The sequence below is a fragment of the Macrotis lagotis genome, chromosome 5, assembly GCF_037893015.1.
Source record: "Macrotis lagotis isolate mMagLag1 chromosome 5, bilby.v1.9.chrom.fasta, whole genome shotgun sequence".
Lineage (NCBI taxonomy): Eukaryota > Metazoa > Chordata > Mammalia > Peramelemorphia > Peramelidae > Macrotis > Macrotis lagotis.
In genome coordinates, this window is record NC_133662.1 from 192,296,342 (window position 1) to 192,309,762 (window position 13,421).

Below are 13,421 nucleotides of genomic sequence, written 5' to 3' on the forward strand. Positions count from 1 at the left end.
AAATATTAATTCAATTGAGGCATCAATTAAATATTTTTGGGTCAGAATGTTGACTGAGTTGATTGAAAGCATGCATACTGTATACATTTTCAGCCTGACTACACATTTACAAACAGTATAAGTAAGTAATATAGATATATAGAAATAGATATGATAGTTATTTGATATTGTATTTTTGTACTCCTGAGTAAAAAGAAAATTTTCTGGAAAGATGGTTGATATCTTATTTAACCCCAGTCGATATTAGTGTCAAAAAGTGCCATTATAATGTAGGTATTATACAAAGACATAGGAGTAGTTACAGGCATTTGTCCGTTTGGTTTTTGTATTCTGAAATAAAAAGTCTTTAGTTGGGGCAGCTAGGTGGCACAATGAATAGAGCACCGGCCCTAGAGTCAGGAGGACCTGAGTTCAAACTGGCCTCAGACACTTAATAATCACCTAGCTATGTGACCTTGGGCAAGTCACTTAACCCCCATAGCCTTGCAAAAAACAAAAACAAAAAAAAAATTAGAAATAAAAAAAATCTTTAGTCTATAATATAATTAAATAATTAAATGTTTTTATTAACTTCAACAAGGACTAATTTTCTTCATGTACTGATCTTATAGTATTATTTCTGTTATTTCCTCACTGTAATGCATTTTACTATTGCTATAAACATTTCATATCTAGTTGAATATTTGACTTTTATCATATCCATCTTCAAATTAGGAAAGACCAAGTCAAGAAGATGTATTATTAACACTAGATTTTGAGTACCTTGTAGTCAAGCAGTCTAGTCTGTGCATCTTCCCCAGTGCCTAATACAATGCCTTTTATAAAGTAGCCAATCATTAAATACTCATTTTGCAATTCATTTGCTGAATTAGTATAGATTTAATAAAAATATAAAGAAAATAACAGAGATGCCTTGTATTCAATGTATGTTTTGAAGGAAGCACATGCAAACCATTTGGCTGAAGAACTAGGAGCTTCACAAGTACGTGAAACCCAAATGGAAGCAAGATTGCAAGCAGAAGTAAAGAAACTATTATCAGAAATAGAATCACTAAAAGAAGCTTATCATCTAGAGGTAAAGAAACCCAAATTCAGTAAAACTCAGTAATCCTGTATATAATTGGATTATGTCTTAGTCTTTTGCTAAGATCAGTCTATAAGCATTTATTTATTAAGCACCTATTATGTATGTGCCAGGCATTATGATAAGTGCCAGGGATAAGAGATAGATAGTTAAGACATCCCTGCCAAGTCTTCAGGACCTGGCATAGAGAGTGACTTATATAAGTGGAGAGGAGAAGACATATAACTAGATCTTTGAAATGAGGGAGAATGAGGAGATTGGGATGACACTGATGCTGTGAACTTGATGGAAGAAGGGATGATGATGTGTGCCCTTGACAGAAAAGAAGTTCAGATGCGTTTAGAAGAGGGGTGGGTTTTCAGGGGAAAAAAAATTTTGTTTTGGATATGTATTGGAAATGCCCATGGGACATCCCATTTAATATGTCTAGTGGGCCATTAGCTCTGGAGCCCAGGAGAGAGACTAGAGATGGTAGTCATCTGCATGGAAATGATAATGAAGCTCTTGGGAGCTGAAAAGGTCACCAAGTCAATGTGGAGAAAGATCCAAATAGCAGAGACTGAATAAAGTGGTTATTGATTAATTAATTGCTGAAATTCTAGTTTATGCATATCTGCAATTCTTGCTACCAAGGAAGGTTGAGACTGGCAAATCACTTGAAGCTTGGAAGACTGAACTTCAGTGGCCTAGGCTAGTTCAGGGATCTGCCCTAAATTTGCCATTAAAATGGCAAACCCTCGGAAACCAGGGGACCACTAGTCTGCAAAAAGTGAACACCTGGACCAGACTAGAAACAGCTGATCAGAGCTTCTATACCAGTCAGGGTGACAATGGGTCTGTGATGAGTCCTTGCATTTTCAGTCAGTGAAAATCAGAGAAAACCAATCTTAAATGGTCATAAAATGGTCTTATGTCAAACAAGAGTGTAAGTCCAGATTTTTAACACCTTTGAAAGCTGCAATTTTAGACAATCCCATAGAGACAGTAACTATCCCTTCTACAGGTATTCTCTCCCTGCTATCATTGCCTAGCATAGTACCTGGCACAATAGCAGGGCCTTTAGAAATGCTTTTTCAAATAGATTTTCCAAATCCTATACTTGTATATGTGATCAGTTATCTCAATGTTCCTAGGGAATGCAGTTACTATGCATTATGTGTTCTGCTTTTATAGAGGATTGATAAAAAAGTATTTTTTGTTTGAACAATGTTTATCTCATATAATATTGTAGCTGAAAGTATTATTTACCATATTAATGTAGTATCTCTTATACAAAGATCCTGTACAATAAATTCCTCTTTAATTTAGTTCAAAAAACTATTTTGTCTCTGCAAACTAATGTGTTTTCTTTTGCTCTAGTTATCATAAAACTTATAATCAATTAAATACCCAACTCTAATAACCCATTCATTCTGCATGCTTGGTAATGCCCTCTATGTTTTTTTTTAGGTTCTGTTTGTTCTATTTTTTTTCCTTAACTATCTTGTTGTATATTACATTTTTTACAGGAAACCTCAAATATTTTTCTGAAATAATTGCATACCTAATGTAAAACTTGTCCCTAGTAGTATTATCTTATTTGTCTATATCCCATTTTTAAAATAGTTTTTCTCTTTGGGTGGGCATTGATGGTTAATTTGACTGGTTCAGCATAAAAATGAAAGAAAGGTGATAATGCAGTAAATAGTGCAGAGAAAAAAGAGTAACAATCAGTGTGGCTAGGTGGAGCAGTGGATAAAGCACCGGCCCTGGAGTCAGGAGTACCTGGGTTCAAATCCAGTCTCAGACACTTAATAATTACCTAGCTGTGTGGCCTTGGGCAAGCCACTTAACCCCATTGCCTAGAAAAAAAAAAACCTAAAAAAAAAAAGAGTAACAATCTCTAGATACTGATACTGGACAATGCAGATTTCAAAACAACCCACTCACATAAATGCAACTTTGCAAATAAGGTTTGTGAGAAGAGATTTCTAGCCATAAAAGAGCTAGGTGTTTATATTGTTCATATGTTTAAATTAAGTAGTATTAAGAAAGAATCAAATCAAATAAAATCTATGATACTTTCTTTTATCCTAAAATACTTAGATGCTAACACATCGAGAGAATCGTTCAAAGTGGAAGTTATCTTCAGACTGCCAGAAATCTTCAGTTCACCAACTTAATATTCAGTTAGAGAAGACAAAACATGAATTAGAAGAGACTCAGGGTACATTAAGCAGTCTGCATAAACAAGTGCAGGACAAGAATGAAATGATTCAAGCTGCCAATGAAGCATTGCTTGTTAAAGTAAGTGGAATATAAAGTATAAAAAACTTAAAGCTCTTACTTTAAAGAAATATATTTCTTATATTTAAAATTTTAACCCACTAATCATATATGTCTCTTTTACATTTTGCTGGAATAAAGACCCTGATAAGAGCATCTACACAGCATGGTGTGGTAGATAAAAGTGCCCTTAGTGGATAGAATGCCATGTCTTATCTTTCACTCATCTTCCTGCATTCAAATCTGGTCTCAGATACTTAACTAACTGAGCCCAGGCAAATTAACTTAATTTTATTTGCTTAGGCAAACTACCCCTCTATCTTTACCAAGAAAATTCCAAATGGAGTCACAAAGAGTCATACGGAACTGAAACAACTGAACAACCACAAAGAGTGTGATGCGATTAGTTGTTTATTTAAGAAAAAAACACCCAATTTAGGTAGTGATATATTGAGTTTATTAATATGGTATATTCTTTCATACTACAACCAGGAAAATGTTTTCTGAATTTTAAGTATAAATTCACGTTATCTTAGTCTACCTACTTTAGAGTTCATATTGTTTTTCTTTTGATGCCAATAAAAAGCCAGGAAAATATTTCAGAATAAATATTGTTAAACTGTTGAAAAATCATAAAGCTTCATTACGTATTACCAAATTTGAGTAATATGTCAACTAATATGTCATCATTAAAAATATAGATACAGGAATTCACTCTTATTTATTTTTCTCTCCTAAAGTTTTGGGAATTAGAAATCAATATTAGTACATAGAGCTGCTGGTATATATGCTAAATTTGTTCATTAAGGCCTAAGAAAGAAAAGTATGAATTGACTGTTTATACAAAATCAGGAAGCTCTTTTTTAAAAAATACGAATTTTACATGCAGAGGTATGTAAAGCTATTGAAAATCCAAAAACCCTGCTAAGAAGACTGCTTTTAAAAATATTAGAAGGAGGTAAAGTCAAGGTGGTGGAGAGAAGCCAGGAATTTTTCCCCAGTTTTCCTTGGAGACAACATTGAATCAAGCCATGAAACAGATTCTGGAGCAACAGAACTAAAAAAAAACCAGTTTTTCCAAGATATCTTGGAGTATCTTTGGGAAATATCTGTGACGGTAAAAAAAGAAAAGAAAAAGAAAAATTGTACTGGGAGAATACAGGGGGAGGCAAAATAGATTAAATCACATCACCTTAAGAGGCATAAAGGACTTATTATATGGTAGAGGGAAAGAAGGGAGGGAGATGAGCATTGATTGAATCTTACTCTTACTGATTTGGTTGGAAGAGGGATTAACATACACTCCCAATTGGATTTAGAAATTTTTTCTTACTCTACAGGGAAATTTGAGGGGAAAGGGGAAAGAAAATGACAGAAGGTCCTAATAGAACTGAGGGCAGAAGTAGGAAGAGAAAGGGGAAAGAAAATGGGAGGTGCCAATAGAAGAGAGAGCAGATTGAAGGAGAAGGTGGTCAAAAGCAAAACACTGATGAGAAGAGAGGATGAAAAACAAGAGAAATATAACTGGGGAAAAATAGGATGGAAGGAAATACAGAGTTAGTTATCATGACTGTGAATGTAAACGGAATGAACACTCCCATTAAACATAAAAAAGCAGAATCCTACAATATGTAGGAAATGAAGTTGAAGTGGTGTAAAGGCACACACAGTAAAGGCAAAAGGCTGCAACAGGATACAGTACTCTTCACTGAAGTTATAAAAAAAATAAAGCAGAGGTAGCAGTCCTGATCTCAGATAAAACAAAGGCAAAAATAGATCTAATTAAAAGAGATAAAGAAGAAAATTACCTCTTGCTAAAAGTTAACCATAGACAATGAAGTAATATCAATAATAAACAAATGCACCAAGTGGTATAGCATCCAAATACTTAGAGAAGTTGAATGAGATACAGGGAAAAATTGAAAGCAAAACTATACTTATAGGACACTAGGTGACACAGTGGAAAGAACACCAGCCCTGGAGAATTCAGGAGGATCTAAGTTCAAATCCAGCCTCAGACACTTAACAATTACCTAGCTGTGTGACCTTCGTCAAGTCACTTAACCCCATTGCCTTGCAAAAAACCCCAAAAAAACTAGTGGGGGAGGAGACCTCAACATTCATCGTTCATCTCAGAATTAGATAATTCTAACTACAAAATAAACAAGAAAGAAGTTAAGGTAAATAGAATTTTAGAAAAGTTAGATATGATACATCTCTGGAAAAGACTGAATAGGGATTGAAAGGAATATATACCTTTTTCTTAGTGGTAATGGCACCTATTAAAAAAAAATGACCAATGTATTAGAGCATAAAAAACCACACATCAGATGCAGAAAGGCAGAACTATTAAATGCATCCTTTTCAGATTATGATGCAATAAAAATTACATGTAATAAGGGACCACAGGAAGACTAAAAATTAATTGGAAACCTAATAATAACCTAATGCTAAAGAATGAGTGGATCAGACAACAAATCTTAGAAATAATAATTTTATCCAAGGAAATGACAGTAATGTGATAACATACAAAAACTTATGGGATGCAGCCAAAGCAGTTCTTAGGGGAAATTTTATATCTCTTAAATATTTACTTGAATCAAATAAAGAGGACATCAATGAATTGGGCATGCATCTAAAAAAGCTAGAAATGAACAAATTAAAATCCACAATTAGAAATTCTGAAAGTCAAAGGAGAGACTAATAAAATTGAGAGTAAGAAAACCATAGAGCTAAGCATTGGCTTTATGAAAGAGGTGAACAAAATAGATAAACCTTTGGTTAATTTAATTTAAAAAAAAACAAAGAAAACCAAATTACCAGCATCAAAAATGAGCATCATCAATGAAGAGGAAATTATGTATACAATAAGTGCCATATAAACCAATAATTCCAATAAATCTAAATGGAATGGATAGATGTTTACAAAAATATAAATTTTCCAGATTAACGGAAGATGAAATCAAATACTTATCCCCATTATAGAAAAAGAAATCGAACAAGCTATTTATGAACTCCCTAAGAAAACATCTTCAGAGCCAGATAGATTACAACTGAATTCTACCAAGCAATTAACTCCAATACAACATAAACTATTTGGAAAAACAGTCAGTGAAGGAATTCTACCAAATTCCTTTTATGATACGAATTGGTTCCAGTACCTAAACCAGGAAGGGCCAAAACTGAAAAAGAAAATTATAGATCAATTTCCCTGATGAATATTGATGCAAAAACTTTAAAATATTAGCAAAGAAATTACAGCAGTTTGTTATCAGTAATAAGATACCATGACTAGGAATTTATACCAAGAATACAGGGCTAGTTCAATATTAGAAAAGCAATCGGTGTAATTGGCCATATCAGTAGCAAAACTAAAGAAATCATATAATTATTTCATAGATGCTGAAAAAACTTTTTTTTTAAGGTTTTTGCAAGGCAAATGGGGTTAAGTGACTTGCCCAAGGCTACACAACTAGGTAATTATGAGAAAACTTTTGACAAAAAAGCTTCCCCATTCCTATTAAAAACATTAGAGAGCATAGGAATAAATGGAGTTTTCCTTAAAATGATAAGCAGAATTTCTCTAAAACTATCAGCAAACACTATATGTAATGAAGAATAGATGCCCATTATCACTACTATTATTCAGTATTGTATTAGAAATGTTAGCTTTAGCAATAAGAGAAGAAAAATGAAATAATTAGAATAGACAATGAAGAAACAAAACTCTTACTCTTTGCATATGATGGTATGCTCAGAGAATCCTAGAGCATCAACTAAAAACCTACTTGAAACAATTAACTAAAGAATTTGCAGGATAAAAAAACAATTAACTAGACACAATTAACTAGAGAAGTTGCAGGATAAAAAAATGAACCCACATAAATCATCAGCATTTTTATATATTAACAACAAGGCCATAGCAAGAGATAGAGAAATTCCACTCAAAATAACTGTAGACAGTATAAAATATTAGGGAGTCTAGCTGCCAAGACAAACTCAGTAACTATATGAATACAATTATAACTTTTCATACAACTAAAATCAGATCTAAACAACTGGAAAAATATCAATTATTCATGAGTAGGCCAAGCTAATATAATAAAAATGACAATTCTACCAAAATTAATCTACTTAATCTGTACTATGCCAGTCAAGCTACCAAAAATTTTTCTGAGCTGGAAAAAATAATTTAAAAATCATCTAGAAGAACAAAAACTCAAGAATCTCAAGGTTAATTAATTTTAAAAATGTTAAGGAAGGTGGCTTAGCTTATACCAGATCTAAAACTATATAGTAGTTATCAATAGTATTTTGTTCTGGTTAAGAAGTAGAGTGGTGAATCAGTGGAATAGGTTAAACTCACAAAGCACAGTAGTGAATAACTATAGTAATCTATTATTTGATAAACCCAAAGACTCCAGCTTCTGGGATAAGAACTAAGTATTTGACAATAACTGCTGGGAAAACAGTAAGGCAGAAACTGGGTATAGACCAATATTTCACACTTAGATTTAGACATAAAATGTGATACCATAAGCCAGTTAGGAGAGCAAGGAATCATTTACCTGTCAGATCTATGGAGAAGAGAATTTTTGACTAAATAATATATAGAGAACATTATGAAATGCAAGATGAATAATTCTGATTACATTCACTTGAAAAGTTTTTGCACAAACAAAACAAATGCAACTAAGATTAGAAGGAAAGCAGAAAGCTGGGAAACAATTTTTACAGCTAGTGTTTCTGATAAAGACAGAGAACTGAGATATTTATAAGAATTTATTTATAGCAGTTCTTTTTGTGGTGGCAAAGAATTGGAATTTGAGGGGATGTCCATCAATTGGGGAATGACTGAACACCATTGTGGTATATAAATGGAATATCATTATGCTATAAGAAATGATGAGCAGCTTTTTATAGTGGCAAAGAATTGGAAATTGAGGGAATGCTCATCAAAACAAGTTATGATATTTGAATATAACTATAGGAATACTATTGTTCTATAAGAAAGAATAAATGGAACGACTTTAGAAAAACCTGTGAAGAATTGCTTGAACTGTTGCTGAATGAAGTGAGCAGAGTCAGAAGAACACTGACTATATAGAACAACACTGGGAGATAATCTACTAAGATGGGTGCAACTCCTCTCAGTAGTTCAGTGATCAAGGTCAATTTTGAGAGACTTGTTATGGAAAATGCCATCTGTATCCAGAGAAAAATTATGAATTCAGAGCAAAGCATGTTATGGTCATTTTGTAAAACTTATTTTTAATGTTATTTTTTTCTCATGATCTCCCCCCCCCCCCTTGGTTCTAATTCTTCTTTTACAACATGCCTCACATGAAAATATGTTCAACAAACATGCATAGGATATCAGATTATTTGCTGCCATGAAGAGGGAGTAGAAAAATGTGGAACCCAAAAGCTTGCAAGAAAATGTTGAAATTATCTTTGCATGTCATTGGAAAAAAAGAAATGATCATCATCAGATGGATTTCAGAAAAGCCTAGAAAGATTCATGAATTGTAAATGAATGAAGAGAGTTGGACTAAAGGAACATTTGCATAGTAACAGCAACACAGTGTGATGATCAGCTATGATAGACTTAGCTCTTTTCAACAATGCAGTAATGAAAGACAATTCTAAATGACTATTGATAGAAAATGCCATTCACATCCAGAGAAAGAAATATGGAGTCTGAAGGCACATCAAAGCAAACTAAGATTTTTTTTTTGTTTTTCCTTTCTTGTTGTTTCCCCCTTTTGTTCTGATTCTTATTTCACAGTATGACTTAATATGTAAATAAGTTTAACTTGATTGTGCATATGTAACCTATACAGATTACTTGCTATCTTAGAGAGGAGAAGTGAAATGTGGGAGGGAGAAAAGTTTACAAACATGAATGTTGAAAACTATCTTTACATATAATTGGAAAAAATAAGAAAAATTGATGTGGTTCTCTCTGTATTGAACACTAATGGAAGCTTTTCTGAACACATTTTTGTACTATTATTGAATTATGACCATGTTCTGAGAATTTACAACATGGCCTTGTTGTTTTGCTTAAAATATAAAGGACTGACAGAAAGTAGTGCTAGGTTGTCTGACTTTCTTTCATCCTATTTTATTTCCTAAAACTTATCCTGTTTCCTCAAGTCATGTTGGGGTAAGTACAATATAAGATTCCACCTATCAAATATTCAGATATTTGGCATTCTTGACTGTTCAGAATAGACCAGACAAGTAAACAAAAACACTTTGTATTTATGAAAGATAGAAATGGTAGGGAAAAATCCTAAGGTCATGAAAATGACAAAAGACATGAGAATTGCTCAATGAGAAAAATCTGGGGGGGGGGGGCAGAGCCAAGATGGCAACAACAGAAGATCATCTCTTAGGCGCTTTCTCATAAAACTTATAAATTAAGGACCCTAACTAAATTTTCGAGAGACAGAACCCACAGAGGGATCCAGTGAGGCAGTTCTCCTACTCAAGGTAACCTGGAAAAGAGCAGAAAAGCTCTGCTCCCCAGGGTTGGAGGGGCAGCCCAGAGCAAAAGAAGTTCAGCCTCCAGGAGGCAGCCCCAGGGCTCGGGGAGCTGGCTCACAGCAGCAGGGGAGTTTCCTGATCTACACTCCAGGGAGCACCAGGCACAACTTGGGGGAACAGTGGTGGGGGGAACCTCTGCCAGAGTGAGCACAAGAATCCCAGCCCTCAGGGCACACAGCTATCAGCATGGCCAAGGCAGTCCAGACCCAGAAAACAGAAGCAGGCAGAGCCAGTAAGCAGGAGCCCTAGGGCATGAACACCCTGAACCTTAGGGAGGGGAGTGAAGAGACTGCCAAGCTCTGTCCTCTGCCCCTGGAACAGGACTCTGGGGCTCTGACTACATTCAGATCCTGATTGCAGTCTAGGGCCCCCCATAGAACAGCAGGGCCCCCCCACCTTGGCCCCGTGGCAGAGGGGGCCGCTTAATGGTCATTCACAGACCAGGAGGCAGGACAGAGCCTCACACACTGAGATCCTTGTAGGAGTGTCCCAAAATCTCAGGAAGCACCCCCAAAACAGGCTTAGGCTGGGAAAATGAGCAAGCAGAGAAACAAGAGGAACATCATTGAGAAATATTTTGCATGTGAGCCTAAGAAGAATCAAAACACTCAGTCTGAAGATGAGGAAGCACAAGCTCCTGCATCTAAAGACTCCAAGAAAAAACAGAAATTGGGCTCAGGCTATGACAGAGCTCAAAAAAGACTTTGAAAATCAAATGAGGGAGTTAGAAGAACAACTGGGAAAAGAAATGAGAGAGATGCAGGAAAAACATGAAAATGAAGTCAGCAGCTTAGTCAAGGAAATGCAAAAAAATGCTGAAGAAAATAGCATGCTCAGAACCAGCTTAAGTCAAATGGATAAAACAGTTCAAAATGTTATTTGAGGAGAAGAATGCTTTAAAAAGCAAAATTGGCCAGATGGAAAAAGAGATAAGAAAACTCTCTGAGGAGAACAATCCTTCAGACAAAGAACAGAATTCAGGGAGATTGATAAATTTACCAGAAATCAGGAATCAATACTTCAAAACCCAAAAAATGAAAAATTAGAAGAAAATATGAAATATCTCATTGAAAAAACAACTGATATGGAAAACAGACTTAGGAAAGATAATTTAAAAATTATTGGAATACCTGAAAGTCATGATCAGGAAAAGAACCTTGACATCATTTTTAAAGAATTACTACAGGAAAATTGCCCTCATATTCTAGAAGCAGAGGGCAAAATAGAAATGGAGAGAATCCACCGATCCCCCTGAGAAAGAGATCCAAAAAACCAACCCCCAGGAATATTATAGCCAAGTTCCAGAACTCCCAAGTCAAAGAGAAAATATTACAAGCAGCCAGAAGGACACAGTTCAAATATCGTGGAACTGCAGTCAGGATCACACAGGACTTAGCAGCAACTATATTGAAAGCTCATAGGGCTTGGAATATAATATACCGGAAGGCAAAAGAGCTTAGAATGCAGCCAAGAATGAACTACCCAGCAAGGCTGAATGTCCTCTTCCAGGGAAAAAGATTCACTTTCAATGAAACAGGGGAATTTCAAATGTTCCTGTTGGAATGGCCAGAGCTGAACAGAAGGTTTGATCTTCAGATGCAGGACTCAGGCGAAGCATAGAAGTGGAGAAGAAGGGGAAAATAGGAGGGACTTAATGATGATGATGAACTGCATGTATTCCTGCATAGAAAAATGACTCTAATAATACTCATATGAACCTTCTCAGTTAATAGAGCAGGTAGAGGGAGCTTTTATAGTTGAAGCATAGGAGAAAGCTGAATTCGAAGATAAAATATGGTGTAAAAATGGAGTCAATAGAAAAAAGGGAAATGTAATGGGAGAAAGAAAAAGGAGAGGGGGGCATAGGCCAAGATATTTCATATAATAAGATTTTTCTTTATTACAATGAGCTATTGCAATGATATGGAAGGGGGAAGGCAAGGGGGAATGAGGGAACCTTTGCTCTCACTAGAGGTGGCTAGGAGAGGAAACAGCATATATACTCAATGGAGAATAGACATCTAGAGTAAGAAGGAGCGGGGGGGAAGGGGAAGGGGAGAGATACAAGTGATGGAGGAGAGGATGGACCATGCGGGGGAGAGTGGTCAGATATAACACATTTTCTTTTTTACTTCTTGCAAGGGGCTGGGATTAGAAGGCCTGTCCTGGACCATAGGGCCAGGTGGATGCTGGGCCTAAGGGGTGGTATGGGGGCTTGGGGCCTCTTGGTCCAGGGCCAGGGATCTGTCTGCTGCACCACTCAGCAACCCTACAGCAGAGTCAGAGTGAAAGGAGAGAGAAAATATAGTACATGGTAGTGGAGAAATACGAAAGGAGGGAGTTGCAATCAGCAATGGCAACAGTGGAAAAACTTGGAAATAACTTTTGTGATTGACTTACCATAAAGAATGTGATCCACCCGCAACAGAGTTGGTGGTGTTGGAACACAGACTGAAGCACATTTTTTATTATTATTGTTTTTTGGGGGGGCGGTGCAGGGCAAATGGGGCTGGGTGGCCTGCCTGGGGCCACATAGCAGGGTGATCATTGGGTGGCTGAGGCCGGATTTGGACCCAGGTGTTCCTGGCTCAAGGGCCAGTGCTCTGTCCGCCACCCAGCCACCCCTACTATTATTACTATTTTATTTTATTTTGGGTCTTTTTTTTTCCTTTTTTGTTTTTTGCAGGGCAGTGGGGTTGGGGTGGCTTGCATGTCACACAGCTGGGTGATTGTTGGGTGTATGGGGCCGGATATGGGCTCAGGTGCTCCTGGCTCCAGGGCTGGTGCTCCATCCATTGTGCCACCTGGCCATACCTACAATTATTACTATTATTTTTTTAATTTTAATTTTTTTCTCTCCCCTTTACTTTATCACTCAAGAGAGTCTATATTTTGGGGGGGAGGGGGTATTTTGTTTACTCTTAAACAAGAATATTTTATTAATGTATAAAAAAATTATTTGTACAAAATGAGAATAAATATTTTAAAAAAAGAAAATATGAAGAAAAGAGTTTTTTAATTGATACAGACAAGTCTAGAAACCAGGGAGGAGAGAGGCACAAGAGCAAAGCATCAAGAGAAGAATGGAAGTCAACTACTACTTAGAGAAAAGAACACCAGGCATAGAAATGGTCACATGGGAGTAAATGAAGAAGATCCCATTTGAAAAGTAAAAGGCAGGGAGAGAATGAGAAGACTCACCTAGCCATCTTTAAGACCTTCGAAGGTATCCCTGGATTACAGCACCATATAAGAAGTGTTAGTCCTTTTTTTTCATAGTTGGAAAAATGAATAAAATATTTATTAGAAGAAAAAATATATTGATAACTAAAAAATGAGCTTCAAAAATGTTTATATAATTTTAAAATGTTTTGTTAACATAATAATAATATTAGGGGAAAAAAATTTCACCTTCCAAGAAGTCTAATTTGAAGCACACTGCATATTTGGAATTCAAATTCTCTTAAAATTTTTTATGCTTGTCTTTTTTAAAAAATTGGTCTCATTATTTTACTGATAC

At 35.6% G+C, this 13,421-nt stretch overlaps 1 protein-coding gene across 14 annotated transcripts in view; it reads left to right on the forward strand.

The window, feature by feature from the left end:
• The window catches only part of CCDC18 (coiled-coil domain containing 18), a 120,330-nt gene that overhangs the window by 92,737 nt on the left and 14,172 nt on the right, over positions 1–13,421 (forward strand). For 13 of the 14 annotated variants that reach the window (XM_074188178.1, XM_074188170.1, XM_074188171.1 and 10 more), the window contains 2 exons: positions 938–1,075; positions 3,170–3,370. In XM_074188178.1, the coding sequence (XP_074044279.1) occupies positions 938–1,075; positions 3,170–3,370 (339 nt within the window). Of the gene's footprint in view, positions 1–937; positions 1,076–3,169; positions 3,371–13,421 lie in introns of those variants that run through there. The other variant, XM_074188182.1, reaches the window with a different exon arrangement.